Source organism: Toxotes jaculatrix, chromosome 18 (assembly GCF_017976425.1).
Source record: "Toxotes jaculatrix isolate fToxJac2 chromosome 18, fToxJac2.pri, whole genome shotgun sequence".
In the NCBI taxonomy this organism is placed as follows: Eukaryota; Metazoa; Chordata; class Actinopteri; family Toxotidae; genus Toxotes; species Toxotes jaculatrix.
The window spans coordinates 13,204,285-13,219,699 of record NC_054411.1 but is presented as its reverse complement, the minus strand read 5'-3'; the positions used below and the strand labels follow the sequence as shown (position 1 = coordinate 13,219,699).

Sequence of the window (15,415 nt, the reverse complement as noted above, 5' to 3'; positions counted from 1 at the left end):
TACAGCCAGAAGACTCTGCTGTGTATTACTGTGCCAGATACACACACTGGTTAAAGGCTTTACAAAAACCTTCAAGAACTTGTTTTCAATAAAACCTCCAGGGGGCAGTACAGCACCTAAATATTTGATACCAGACGTACTGGGAAAAACAATGAAGGCAACAGCCTTGAAGTGGGTTGTGACTGAGATCTTCAGACATTTGCAGTGTGATTTGTACTTACTGCAGGAGTAAAATGATATTTACAAATGGGTAGAAATAGATGAGAAATTATATGGATTTTCCTCAGGTTTAAGGAAATTACTGTATTAACTAATGTAAGAACAAAATGCTGAACCAGGGGGTCAAGGTGGAAACTCCAGTCAAGATACAATGATTGAATGAAAATGCTGGTTCTGATACAGAGATAGAAAGAAAATGGATTGCAAAAGATCACTGATACCCCTCAGAGATGGATTGTAGTGATATTTCCAGCAAACTATTGTCTTCAGTTCGTATCACAGGTATCCTCAAACTTGTTATAAAATCTCTGCTATATAGATTTAACAGAGGGATAGCTGAAGCTACGAAAAACGGACTGCACCATACGTTAGTCTAAGTCCCAGGTCATGGCTCCTCCAACAGGATTAGGACCAAAAACATACATCTAAAAGCAGCCAAGAAGGGATGAGACCTTTCTGAAGTGGCCTTCTGTGCTGAACTTAATCCAATTGAATATATATGGAAAGAGGTGAAACTCACTGCTAGGACACATTTTGGACACATTTGTCCAACGCTTCTTTATTTTTCCATTTACATTTTGGGAGGAAATGTAATTTCCTTTGTCATATTTTGTGTCAAAATTGATTGTGATGGCTTGATGAGGGTGGAAGTAGATTCAGAACAACAAATAAGTTGTATCGTCGCTCTAAAGCGGACTCTTCTCTCTCTGGGCAGAAAGTGACAGAATCCTCAATCCACAGATGAAACGATTTCTGACCACTGAACAAACTTTATAAACAAATGCACGATGTCTGTCTTTATGCTGAGACTAGAAAATTACAGTCACTCATTCTAAACGCTAGGGGTCAGTCTAAGACTGGCTAAGTTTGACATTAGTACTGATCATATGATTAAAAGCTTGTGCACGGGAAGTAACATCAAGAAAGATCAGAAGTGATCTGACAGGTTTTATCTGACATTAATACAAATACTGATGGTGGTATGTTTGTCAAATCTCAATATACGTTTTCACTTGATTTAACTTCATTTTCACTGATGATGTAAACCAGTGATTCATGCAAAAACGTCTCTAAGCATATTAAAGATTCCCTGAGCTGTTAGGTTGAAAATAACAGCTATCAACATTTTTCTGCACAAATTTTAATAAACAATCCAAGTCTGATCCAGTTCTCTCCTCCCTATGAGGAGGAGTCAATGCAAAATTCAGATATGTTGCACCTCTACTTATCTGACTGCACAGAGGATGACAGAGGACAGTGGACACACAGTTTAACATGATGGACTATAGGACAGGACTGCTGCTTTTAACTCTCTGCTGGGCAGGTGAAGAGTTTCACTGATGCTAAGTTGAAGTTGTTTTTAAAAGGTACCAATGTGAAACACTTGACTATTTTCTTTTTTGTCTTGACAGGTGTTGATGGTCAGACTCTGACTGAATCTGAACCAGTGGTTAAAAGACCTGGAGAATCTCACAGACTGACCTGTACAACATCTGGAATCTCATTCAGCAGCTACGATATGCACTGGGTCAGACAGGCTCCTGGAAAAGGACTGGAGTGGATTGCCTGGGTGGATGATGGCAGTGGTAGCAGCAAATCCTACTCTCAGTCAGTCCAAGGCCGGTTTACCATCTCCAGAGACAACAGCAGACAGCAGGTGTATCTGCAGATGAACAGTCTGAAGACTGAAGATTCTGCTGTTTATTATTGTGCTGGAGAGCCACAGTGACTGAAGCTGGTTGAGCAGCTGTACAAAATCCTACAGTACCATGTGCTCTATCTATCTATCCATAGATACAGATGTAAAATGGTATATACATATATATGAGAGAAATAACAACAACAACAATGTTAAGATGGATGTAATAACCTTCATTTAAAACAACTGAGGATTGATAAATTATTGAAACGAAATCCCGTAGAGCCGTGTGTTAAAGATATAAGATATAATATTAATTTCTCAGTATTTAGTCAGCTCATCCTTCTTGTCATGCACTGTTTTCTGTTTATTTAATAATGCAAAGGGCTATATATATTTTGTACTGTGTTCATGTTTGTCACAGATTCACTGTCAAAGGTGGTGATAGCAAATAAATTCTCCCAGGGAGACAGCTCACATCACATTTAAAGGTGGGTCGGTCACTGATTTGCAAATTACAACAAAAAAAATGTTATCCCTGAGTGAGTCATTAAAAGTAAATTAAAAATAATTTATAAAACATATTTAAAGAAGAGGTGATGCCCAAGCAGATATGATGACAGTGTAAAAGAGTTAGAGTCTAACTGGAGCCAATAGAAGAGTCTTTACACTGTCATCATATCTGACCAACACCGATACTTCATATTTTTGATTCTAAGATGTTAACTTTTCGAAAAGACGAAAGTTTCAGGCAACTGTCCATGTGCATCTTCAATGTTTCATGTTTTCTCACCTTCTCCGAGAGATGGTGCATGTCGGTGACACCCGTGGTTGTCCAGGCGGTGTCTGTGTTTCCATCCGGATGAATCAGAAGCAGAAGCGGTAGCAGAACAGCGCGTTAGCTACTTAGCATCCTGCTTGCCACGTTTTCCGCTCATAGCAGCTCCGTGAAAATCCGTCGCCTTTGAAGACACCTGCTTGAAATTTAAATTTGGTCTGGGCGGTCCTAATTTTTTGATAGCCAATTTGTCTTAATTGTTCCGACGACGGAATGGTAATTCCCGCAATAACACGATAGAGTTGCTGTTGAGTTGCGATGCTAGCCATGTTGATCTTGAACGTGAAAGCGATGCCCGTGCGCTGCACGCGTCAGAGGAGCACGTGACTTCATTGGTACGTATGACGAAAGCACGTTGGCGCAAGCCTTCCCCAAATGCATTGCAGTGTCATTTTGAAAAAAATAAATAAAATTAACATGTAAGCATAGACTGTATAAAACAGCATGTAGGTCTATGAGAGTGTCTGGGGCTGCCGATTGGACAATGATGCTCAGGCTGCTCATTGCTGCTCAGACTTCTGATAGGACAATAATATTCAGACTTGGAACGACAAACGCTGCAAAACAAACAAACATTGTTCAGAGACTTTTGATAATTTGTGGTCGTCATAGCTTTCTCATTAAAAGTTGGATATATCAAACACATCTCATGTGTCACATGTCATAGAAATATTGTCTTACCTTCAGCCCTGGTTGGTGCTCTGCTCCTTTCCCTCTTCCTCTTTTTGCCCTACGCAAAAACAAACATATTAGACTTTCCAGATATCAGCTGATAAAAACTCTTTTCTGGGATTGTGTTGTTTTATCTACTGTAATGATGCAAACATGCAGGAGTTGTATCTGAGCATAGTGTACATACATAATTGTCCCTGGAGGACCAGTCAGGGAATTGCTGGGCATGGAGCAGCCTCTCCTTCTCAGCCTCTTTATAATATTTGCTTTGCTCCTCCAAAGACTTCCACTGTGGACACACGATAACACACTGTCAGTGCACACATTGACACACAACTACATGCAGCTACAGGCTGATTAGTCCACAAACACAAATATTAAACATATTTAAATAAATTCCTTTCTAGAAAAGAACAAAAGTTACTGTCAAGATGTGAAGATTTATGGTTAGAGTGTTGCCTTAGACACTGCTCAGTGTATGACTGCAGAAAAATCTTTTACCAAACTGTGATAAAGTTTGTGTGACACAGAGTGTCTCAAACATACAGAGCAAGGACACTTACCATCTGTCCAAGGACAGTATTTACTGTCACGCTGCCTCTCCATTCCTTCATAAATAACATCAGAAACATACATCAGATACCAGAAAAACTGTGTTTGAAAATAAAAACAAAGGCTCTTGTACACACTGTGTTTGTTTGCATTAATGTGTGTGTTACTTACATTATTCCAATAGGAACCAGGTTCCCCATGCCTGGATGCAGCCTCACCAATGGTACATTTGTATACTGGAGACACAAACATGCAAAAATACAGGCAATTAGACAAACTGCGTCATCTGTGTCATCTGTCCAACAGGTGTCAGGATGTCCCCTCTCATGTGTGTGAACATGTGTGTGATCAACCAGGATCTTACTGGGACTGGCTGAGCACTGATGGCTGCTGCTCCTGGGATGTTGTATTCAGGCCACCAATATGGATGGTACTGTGAAGAGAGAGGGACGGTTTAACAGCCACAATACACACTCAATGAACCACCACAGAGCAAATGTTCAGCATTGGACTTATCTGAAGAGATTGTGTTTGTTTGTTTATTTCTAACCTATACTTAATATCTCTGGCTGTTCAGACCTGACTGCATGGCATTTTGATAATGAACTGGTTGTTGGTAGATAACACCAACCTGACCAACATTCAGTCCAGGAGTAGCCATCAGTGGTTACTCAAAGTTGTGTGGAGCTGTATGAGCTCCATGTCCTCTGCTAAAACTGTCCACCGGCTGAGGGTGGGTGTCAAATCTTACCTGAGCAGGGGCAGCGGGGGCAGCAAGGGCAGCAGGAGGAGGTTGAGGGATGGATGTGTCTCCCAAAAAACCAGCTATCATCTCCTGCACAGTATCCAGTACTTCTCCCCACTCCATCTGTCCTATAACACGATCAAACTCTGCGGTGAGATCCATTCTCTTGACAGTTCGACAGTTTGCAAGTAATCAGTTTTTTCTCTTGAAATGCAGACTTTTCTAGTTTCCAGCTACGTTATGAACTCGAGGTCTACAGGTGGAATGAACCAACACCAGCCACTTACTGTGTCATAGTGTTATAGAATGACATCATTATACATGAATATAAACATTCTAATTCCTGTGAAGATTCTACAGGATCACAATACTGTCTCACACATAACCATTACAAACACTATCAATGTCCCTATCTCTTCCCACTCTGCCCACTGAGATACTCCTTGTTGGAACATACATTGGCTTAATTCTGAGATACTGGTATTGTCTGGTGGAAGAAGTAGTCAAATTCTTTACTAAAGTAAAAGTATTTTTACAACAATGAAAATACAACTCAACAAAGCTGAGGATGGGTGATACAAATGAAAACCATGAATATAAAGACTTGAATAATTTTATTATCAGCATTACAGTTAAAATTTAAATCAAATAAAATGGTTAGTTACAGTCATTTCATGAACAGTACATGCTCTGAGCACTCTACACATGCTGTCCTCTCAGATTAGGTGAAGCTTCCTGTCACTGTTGCCTTTTCATGAGCTGGGCAGACTAATGAGCCTTCACCAAAACAGGATGAATAAACACAAGTTAAGAAACAATGTACGACGATCAGCGGCCTGCAACCTCAAACAGAGTTCAGTTGCAGTCACACCAATGATACACACACATCAGTAACACAAAAACGTCCCGATTGCATCTTGAACCTTTGTGACACGATACATCTTCTGCTCGTTTTATTGTCATGTTGTTGAGTATCCCTGTGTGCGCTGGGTGAAAACCAAAACAGCAGGTAATGAGCACAGGGGTTCAAACACATCTCTGTACTCATGCGGTGTCACATGAGTTAAGTTTTTTTGAATGATGAAAATAGCTTCTATTCCTGTATTAAAACTCTAGAGGGCAGACAAGCACTGTGTTTGACTCTTATCACAGTAACGTCCATGGAGACGAAGCAGTAACTCTATGCTGGGCAGGTGAAAATGTTCACAGATCAAGAGTTGAATCTGTCTTCTGAAATCTGCTAAAGTATAGCGAGTAACCCTTTTCTTTGTTGGTTTGACAGGTGTTGATGGTGAGACTCTGACTGAATCTGAACCAGTGGTTAAAAGACCTGGAGAATCTCACAGACTGACCTGTACAGCCTCTGGATTCACATTCAGTCACTACTAGATGCACTGGGTCAGACAGGAGTGGTGTTTGCCAGACTTGATAGCAGTAGCGGTAGTAACAAACACTACTCTCAGTCAGTCCAAGGCCGGTTTACTATCACCAGAGATGACAGCAGACAGCAGCTGTATCTGCAGATGAACAGTCTGAAGACTGAAGATTTTGCTGTTTATTATTGTGCTTGAGATCCACAGTGACTGAAGCTGGTTGAACAGCTGTTCATCTGCACAGTATTTCAGTATCTCTTGGGGTAAAACATGAAGATTATTCTGTATTGTGTTTAATTTTAATGTAGTTTTCCATGTTGTGTTGTTTAAATACAAAATGAATCATTTCCGCAGCATCATACAAATTTTTGAAAAGCATTCCTGAGAAATGTAATTTCTAAAGAATAATAATACAAAACTAACTACACAATTATGATTATTTGTTCATCAAAGGGTCAAAGGAGACCTCTGCAAATACTGAAACCACTAAAAGTCTTTCATGCAAATCTGAAAACCAGCCACACTATTTACATAATCCTGGCTGCTGTCAAAACTTATGCTTGCAGCAAATGAATACAGTAAGAATGGAAATCATATAAATGAATAGATGAATGAATGCAGTTGAATGCAGCATAATTATGTTCTGACAAGTCTGAAGTTAACCATTAAAGCTGATTCATTTTTTGGAAATAAAATGATGCAAACTGTAAACATAATTTACAGAAATTTAACATTCATTGATCAACACTGATCTCCTTTTATTTGCGTGTGTATATAATCATTGTTATTGCAGTGGTGGTTTTAATCAAGATGATTTCCACTATCCATGTTGAACTTTTCACAGGCAGTCCTTTATCTTAATAATCTCATTAAGAAACGTAATAATGAACCTGACAATTATACCAGAATCTATCTCATGTTTAAATGTAGAATTGTTTTCAATACAGTGCATTTGTGGTGGTTTTAGTAGCATGCAGGGACATGTTAACATTGAGTGTGTCATGAAATGAAAGTGATTCCCAGGCATGTTTTCACTCTGCATATATAATAACACTGAATATTGCCTCTTCTACTGGCTCCATTTAAATCAACAGTGATGCTTCACATATTTAACCCCATGCAAACTCAGTGACCTTCCTCGTCACTCAGCTATAAAAACTTCAGATCAGACTGTCAGTGGAATTCACAGCACGTCAGTTTCACCACAAACCATGTTTTCTGTAGCTCTGCTGCTGCTGTTGGCAGCTGGATCCTGTGAGTCTCTCTGGATTTGTCATAGACAACATTTCTTCTTTTGCAGAATCACTTGATAATTTGTTTCAAAAAATTTCTTCTTTTAACAGGTGTGGAGTGTCAGCAGTTGACACAGCCAGCCTCTGTGACTGTGCAGTCAGGTCAACGTCTGACCATCACCTGTCAGGTCTCTTATTCTGTTAGTGACTACTACACAGCTTGGATCAGACAACCTGCAGGGAAAGGACTGGAGTGGATTGGAATGAAATATACAGGAGCTTCATACTACAAAGATTCACTTAAGAACAAGTTCAATATTGACTTAGACTCTTCCAGAAACACAGCGACTCTAAATGGACAGAATGTGCAGCCTGAAGACACTGCTGTGTATTACTGTGCCAGACACACAGTAACACAAAGCATCAGTAGAGCTGAACAAAAACCCCTCAGTACCTGAACACATGTAACATGAAGCCACCAGAGGAGGAGCCCTCAGACCACTAATGATTTCAGACTGATTTTTTTAGATTCTATAAATGATTCTTTATGTAGTATTAAGGTGAAGACTTGTTTTTAGAAAGTCATTATCCAACAATACATGGATCTTCAGAAAGTCTCTGCAATCACGTTAATGTTTAACAACAAACAGACACACAAACATCATTCTCTGAACCATAATTGTACTACTTTTTTAATCAGCAGTCTCCAGCCAACTTCATGGTCATGACAGTCAAACTACACAAAATGATGCTTTCACCAACAGAATAGTGTACTTTTCAGATAATGATGTTCCTCCTTCTCTGTTTGTGAGACGAAGAACAATGCTTTAACGTTTAATCATTTGTTTCATTCAAATCAAATTTATCTTGCTGATTTATTATCAACATATCATCTCAATCAATAATATAATATTAATTAAATATTAAAAAACGTTTTTAAAAATCAGTTTTTAATAAAAAAAAATTCCATATCACAAAATTCAACTTCCCAGGACTGTTATCTAACTGCAGACTAACATTCTCTAAGTTTAACAAAGAAAGTCTACAATGGTCAAGTCAAACCCAGTTCTCTCCTCCCTGTGAGGAGGAGTCAATGCAAAACTCAGATGTCTTCCACCTCTACTTATCTGACTGCAGAGAGGATGACAGAGGACAGTGGACACAGTTTAACATGATGGACTATAGGACAGGGCTGCTGCTTTTAACTCTCTGCTGGGCAGGTGAAGATTATCACTGATGCTGATCTGACATATTTTCATTTGGGCAACAACTGTGAAACATGACATGCATTTGTTTTTTGGTTTGACAGGTGTTGATGGTCAGACTCTGACTGAATCTGAACCAGTGGTTAAAAGACCTGGAGAATCTCACAGACTGACCTGTACAGGCTCTGGATTCACATTCAGCAGCTTCCCTATGAACTGGGTCAGACAGGCTCCTGGAAAAGGACTGGAGTGGATCGCTTTTATACACACAGGCAGTTCTCATATCTATTACTCCCAGTCAGTCCAGGGTAGATTCACCATCTCCAGAGTTGATTCCAGCAGTAAAGTCTATCTCCAGATGAACAGTCTGAAGACAGAGGACACAGCAGTGTATTACTGTGCCAGAGACACAGTGAGACATAGTCATAGGAGAGTCATACAAAAACTACTTCCTCTATTTCCCACCACCACTGGGAACTATCCGTTTCTTCACTATCACCTATCTTGTAATATCAATTGAAAAATTATTTTTTTCTTTCATGCAAATCTCAAAACCAGCCACAAAAAAACATACATTCATCATTTATGTGATCCTGGCTGCTGTCAGCACTTCAATCCCTTTAATCATTAAAGTGGGCTCATGGATTTGAAACAAATGGAAAACAAACTGTAAACATGGATTACCCAAAGTTACCATTCCTGATGGTTGCTCCTTTTACTTTACAGTTATACTAGAATTTATATCATGACATTTATATTTATTTTAATGTTGAACTGTTCTCAGTATAATACATGTTTAGTGGTTATTGTAGTTTACTATAAAAGTAAAATCAACTGTTGATTCATGGCTGTGAATACAGGGACATGTTAAGATTGAGTATGTAATGACATGGAGGCATGTTTTCACTCTTTGCATAATACTTTATGTGAAGAGTGAAAACATGCCTGAAGAGACTCTTCTATTGTTTCCAGTTTCACCAACACTGATGCTTCACATGTTTAATTCTATGCAAACTCAGTGACCTTCCTTGTTACTCAGCTTTAAAAACTTCAGATCAGTCAGAGGAATTCACAGCACGTCAGATTCACCACAAACCATGTTTTCTGTAGCTCTGCTGCTGCTGTTGGCAGCTGGATCCTGTGAGTCTCTCTGGATTTGTCATATGTTAGAGTAAACATTTCTTCTTTTACAATATAAATTGAAAATTTGTAATTAAACATTTTCTTCTTTCACCAGGTGTGAAGTGTGAACAGTTGACACAGCCAGCCTCTGTGACTGTGCAGCCAGGTCAACGTCTGACCATCACCTGTCAGGTCTCTTACTCTCTCAGTAGCTATCGCACAGCTTGGATCAGACAACCTGCAGGGAAAGGACTGGAGTGCATTGGAAGTGGACATGTTGGACACGCAACATACTATAAAGATTCACTAAAGAACAAGTTCAGTATCGACTTAGACTCTTCCAGATACACAGTGACTCTAAATGGACAGAATCTGCAGCCTGAAGACACTGCTGTGTATTACTGTGCCAGAGACACACACTAACACAAAGCATCAGTAGAGCTGAACAAAAACCCCTCAGTGCCTGAACACTTGTAACATGAAGCCACCAGAGGAGGAGCCCTCAGACCACTAATGATTTCAGACCAGTTCAAAATAAATGTGCCTGTGTCAAAATAAATGTTCGTGCCACAATTTTAAGGTAAGACTACTGGAAGACAGGACAGACCATCATGTATTCCCACAGTGAAGACTGAATGACGCTATTTTTTAATATGTTCACACTATTCACTTTAAATACAAACCACAAAAAAATGAGAGCTCAATATTCAACTTCTGACCTCCATAAAAGGTCTATGATGGTGAACTGCACTTTACCTCTCTCCTCCCACTGAGGAGGAGTCAATGCAAAACTCAGATGTCTTCCACCTCTACTTATCTGACTGCAGAAAGGATGACAGACAACAGTGGACACACAGTTTAACATGATGGACTATAGGACAGGACTGCTGCTTTTAACTCTCTGCTGGGCAGGTGAAGATTTCACTGATGTTGAGTTGAAACTGTTTTTAAAGAGGTACCACTGAAAAACACTTGACTATTTTCCTTTTCATCTTGACAGGTGTTGACGGTCAGACTCTGACTGAATCTGAACCAGTGGTTAAAAGACCTGGAGAATCTCACAGACTGACCTGTACAGCCTCTGGACTCACAATCAGTGGCTACTGGATGAACTGGATCAGACAGGCTCCTGGAAAAGGCCTGGAGTGGATTGCAACCATCACTGGTGGCAGTAGCAGCATCTACTACTCTCAGTCAGTCCGAGGCCGGTTTACCATCTCCAGAGACGACAGCAGACAGCAGCTGTATCTGCAGATGAACAGTCTGAAGACTGAAGATTCTGCTGTTTATTATTGTGCTCGAGATCCACAGTGACTGAAGATGGTTGAGCAGCTGTACAAAATCTTTCAGTCCTCATATTTCTGACTACATTTTTGTAATATTGATACTAAATATTAAACATTGTGTTTCATTTTTTTCAAATCAAATGTTTTATGTTCCATAAAATGTAAACGCATTTTAAGAATATTATTTTATGTATGATAATAAATTAATCTTTCTCCCTGCATAATACAAATTCCTGAGAATTATTCATCTAAGGCTTCAAACATGCAAACGCTCAAATCTTATGCAAACTGCCACAAACTTAAATTTTCATGGTACTGACATAATAACAGCTGCTGCAATTATTTACGAATATGTAGATAAATAAGAAAATTCATAAATGCAAGGTAAAAAATATGAAATTCAATGTTTATCATGTTTGAATGAAAGCAAGGACAGGCAGTTGTTCAAAATAACAATTAGTTACTATTAAATTATAGAAACAAAAATTGGGTGAGGCCTCAACTGAAAACATATGTTGTGATTAATGATGAATTTACTCTGCTCATCTTTCTTGTAATTCAGGTGGAGATATATTAAATTACATATATGTATATTTTTTTACATGCATATATACAAATTGATGATGATTTTTTTCAGTGGTTGCCCATCAACACCATAATTATTGTGATTCTGATTTAAATGAATATGCTTTCATTTATCTGTGATGATCAACAAGTCTTCCAGCTAAAACAACTACAAAGGTGGCTCATCCATCCTGAGGTTCATGATCCTTTTTGTTGTTTCCAATTATATAAGAATTTACATAATGTTTGAACACAGAAAATGCTGTCATTACAACACATGAGCATTAACAGTCTGTATCAAAAAAAAAACTGAAAGTTGTTTCATTACTGTAAACGCAGGAAAATTTTCAAAATGTTCCAGTTCAGTGGGAATTGACATAAAAATGACATTAACATGTCCTGTGAGTCTCTCTGCATTTGTCATAGGCAGCATTTGTTCGTTTGTAGTATAACTTAATCATTTGTTTTAAAATATCTTCTTTATCAACAGGTGTGAAGTGTGAACAGTTGACACAGCCAGCCTCTGTGACTGTGGAGCCAGGTCAACGTCTGACCATCACCTGTCAGGTCTCTTATTCTCTTAGTGACTACGCCATAGCTTGGATCAGACAACCTGCAGGGAAAGGACTGGAGTGGATTGGTAGTGCACAAGTTGGATACACCACATCCTACAAAGACTCACTAAAGAACAAGTTCAGTATCAGCACAGACTCTTCCAGCAGCACAGTGACTCTCAATGGACAGAATCTGCAGCCTGAAGACACTGCTGTGTATTACTGTGCCAGAGAGTCACAGTAACACAAAGCATCAGTAGAGCTGAACAAAAACCCCTCAGAGCCTGAACACTTGTAACATGAAGCCACCAGAGGAGGAGCCCTCAGACCACTAATGATTTCAGACCAGTTCACTGACAACAGTTTTTGAACAGAATGCATTTAGCAATGAAAATTTGACATAGATCCTTAATTCTGATGGTAATATAACACTTTCAGGGATTCATGTTCTCTGATTGTAACAAAAGTCATAACTTGTTCAGTTTGTGTGAAAATTTTACAAACCTGGGTCTGTATAAATTCTTAAAGATAACACAGATGTTACCTGAATTTTCAGAACATGAAATTACAGTCAGGAAGAGATCATACGTCAGATCATTTTAGTTTGTCTGTTATTGTTTGTTTTTTTTTTATCTGACAGGGTGCAGGTTAATTCTTCTACATAAAACAGTCCTTCCTTCACAAAGATGAAGGTCAGAGATTTGCTTTCTTTATTTTAGTTGTGTTTAATTTAAATAAAAAATAAAATAAAATAAAATAATCTGGAACACTCCCTCAAAAATGACATTATCTAAATCATTTTCAAGTTTTTACTGATACTGATCATTGATGCTTTTAAGGTTGAATAACCTGAAAATCGTGATCATGGTCATAGCATTACAACCAAAACATAGAATAATGACAAACATTTTCTATTTGACTCCAGAGATGTATGAGATGTGCTGTTTCTCTTTGAGGAGGAGGGGTCAATGCAAAACTGACACCTTCAGTCTCTTCATATGGGTTGAAGACCAATGGACAGGAATTCAGTCTGACAGACACAGAGTAGAGTGGACAGAGACAACTGGATTTCACAATGATCAGAGCTGATCATTTAGTTTTTTGCCTGATTTTGTTTTGTACCGTGGCTGGTAAGGACTATACATTATTTCTGACAAACATCCTCATATTTGCAGACAATATGACTGTACTCATGAGCTGTTCACATTATTTTTAGGTACTCAGGGTCAAACACTGACTGAGTCTGAGCCAGTGGTCAAAAGACCTGGAGAATCCCACAGACTGATCTGTACATATTCAGGGTTTGGTGGTAATTATGCTAACGCTTGGATCAGACAGGCTCCTGGAAAAGGACTGGAGTGGATCGCTTACATCAGTGGTGGTGGTGGCAGCATCTACTACTCTCAGTCAGTCCGAGGCCGGTTTACCATCTCCAGAGACAACAGCAGAGAGCAGGTGTATCTGCAGATGAACAGTCTGAAGACTGAAGATTCTGCTGTTTATTATTGTGCTCGAGAGCCACAGTGACACAGGAAGGAGCAATGCTGTACAAAAACTTATCAAGTCAAAAAAACAAACATTTTTGATTTTCACATTCACAGAATAAATTTATCATCATCACACCAAGAGAAACAAAGTCTCAGGAAAAACCTGCATCATTCAAACAGGTTTTTTTCATCTCTCCAATTACATATTGTAAAGATGAAAAAAAAAAAACCTGTTTGAATGATGTATTTGTGACTGTCAAGATTAAATATGCTTTTGATCTTAGTATGAATGTGAATTTATTTATTCATCTTCGTCTGACGTTTTCAATTTTTTTCTTAGTAGAAAAATGCAAATTGTACGTAATTGTGTTAAATAATAATTGCTTTATAAGTGTCAAAATAAATGTTCATGCCACAGTTTCAAGATAAAACTATTAGTGACAGACAGGACAGACCGTCATATATTCCCACAGTGAAGACTGAACAACACTATTAAAAATGTGTTTTTTCAGTGATGAATTGGTTTGTCATTCAACAAGACACAAATCCTCAGAAAGTGTCTCATCCCTAAAATCATTATTTAAAAATCACAAAACAAAATTATTATCTGACTATATATCAGAATCGTAATGAATCAGTAGTCTTCAGCCAACTTCAGTTCTCTGACCGATGGCAGAGTGAAGGAAAACTCAAAAATGTTTGCATTTTCCAAATGTGAGTTTGCATCCTCACAACGCAACTGTGTATTACTTTTGCCTTTTCTGATATAAACAATAAACCAGCACAAAAATATATGAAACACTGGCATTCCTTTTATGTTCACTCTATTCACTTTAAATATAAACCACAAAAAAATCAATCAAAAATGAGAGCTCAGTATTCAACCTCTGACCACTCACTCTGCAGTTTAATGTATAAGGTCTATGATGGTCAACTCCACTCCACCTCTCTCCTCCCTGTGAGGAGGAGTCAATGCAAAACTCAGATGTCTTCCACCTCTACTTATCTGACTCCAGAGAGGATGACAGAGGACAGTGGACATACAGTTTAACATGATGGACTATAGGACAGGACTGCTGCTTTTAACTCTCTGCTGGGCAGGTGAACAGTTTCACTGATGCTAAGTTGAAGTTGTTTTTAAAAGGTACCAATGTGAAACACTTGACTATTTTCTTTTTTGTCTTGACAGGTATTGATGGTCAGACTCTGACTGAATCTGAACCAGTGGTTAAAAGACCTGGAGAATCTCACAGACTGACCTGTACAACATCTGGATTCACATTCAGCAGCTACGATATGCACTGGGTCAGACAGGCTCCTGGAAAAGGACTGGAGTGGATCGCCTGGGTGGATGATGGTAGTGGTAGCAGCAAATCCTACTCTCAGTCAGTCCAAGGCCGGTTTACCATCTCCAGAGACAACAGCAGACAGCAGCTGTATCTGCAGATGAACAGTCTGAAGACTGAAGATTCTGCTGTTTATTATTGTGCTCGAGAGCCACACAGTGACTGAAGCTGGTTGAGCAGTTGTACAAAATCCTACATTCCTCATCTTTACTGCTCCATCAGAGCAGTAAAGATGATTTCTGGCTGTATTTTTGTAATATAGACATTAAATATTAAACATTGTGCTTCTTTCTTTTAAGCAATTGTTTTATGTTACATAAAATGTAAACACGTTTTAAGAATACTATTTTATTTATGATAATAATGAATATTTTCCCCCGCATTATACAAATTCCTGAGAAATCTTATAACTAAACATTTCCCATGGTTTTGTGATTTGCCCTGGTTTAGCTTTTTGTCACACATTTAATTTCACTTCCTCGGCTGTTTCTCTTTCGGAGGGAAACATTTTCTCTGTTTATCTGAGGCTTCAAACATTTGCAAACACTGAAGCCTTAGTGTCATGCAAACTCTCCCATCTA

General features: G+C 38.7%; 1 protein-coding gene, 1 pseudogene and 3 gene segments (V, D, J or C); all 5 read left to right on the top strand.

Moving 5' to 3' along the window:
• The window catches only part of LOC121197996 (immunoglobulin mu heavy chain-like), a 180,519-nt gene that overhangs the window by 37,731 nt on the left and 127,373 nt on the right, over nucleotides 1-15,415 (top strand). The window lies entirely within an intron of this gene.
• Nucleotides 1,488-1,950, top strand: LOC121197986. The segment is given in 2 exon segments: nucleotides 1,488-1,543; nucleotides 1,632-1,950. Coding segments are annotated over 2 exon segments (366 nt in total).
• On the top strand, nucleotides 10,454-11,093 carry LOC121197990. The segment is given in 2 exon segments: nucleotides 10,454-10,509; nucleotides 10,598-11,093. Coding segments are annotated over 2 exon segments (363 nt in total).
• Nucleotides 13,077-13,649, top strand: LOC121197988 (annotated as a pseudogene).
• On the top strand, nucleotides 14,517-15,039 carry LOC121197985. The segment is given in 2 exon segments: nucleotides 14,517-14,589; nucleotides 14,678-15,039. Coding segments are annotated over 2 exon segments (372 nt in total).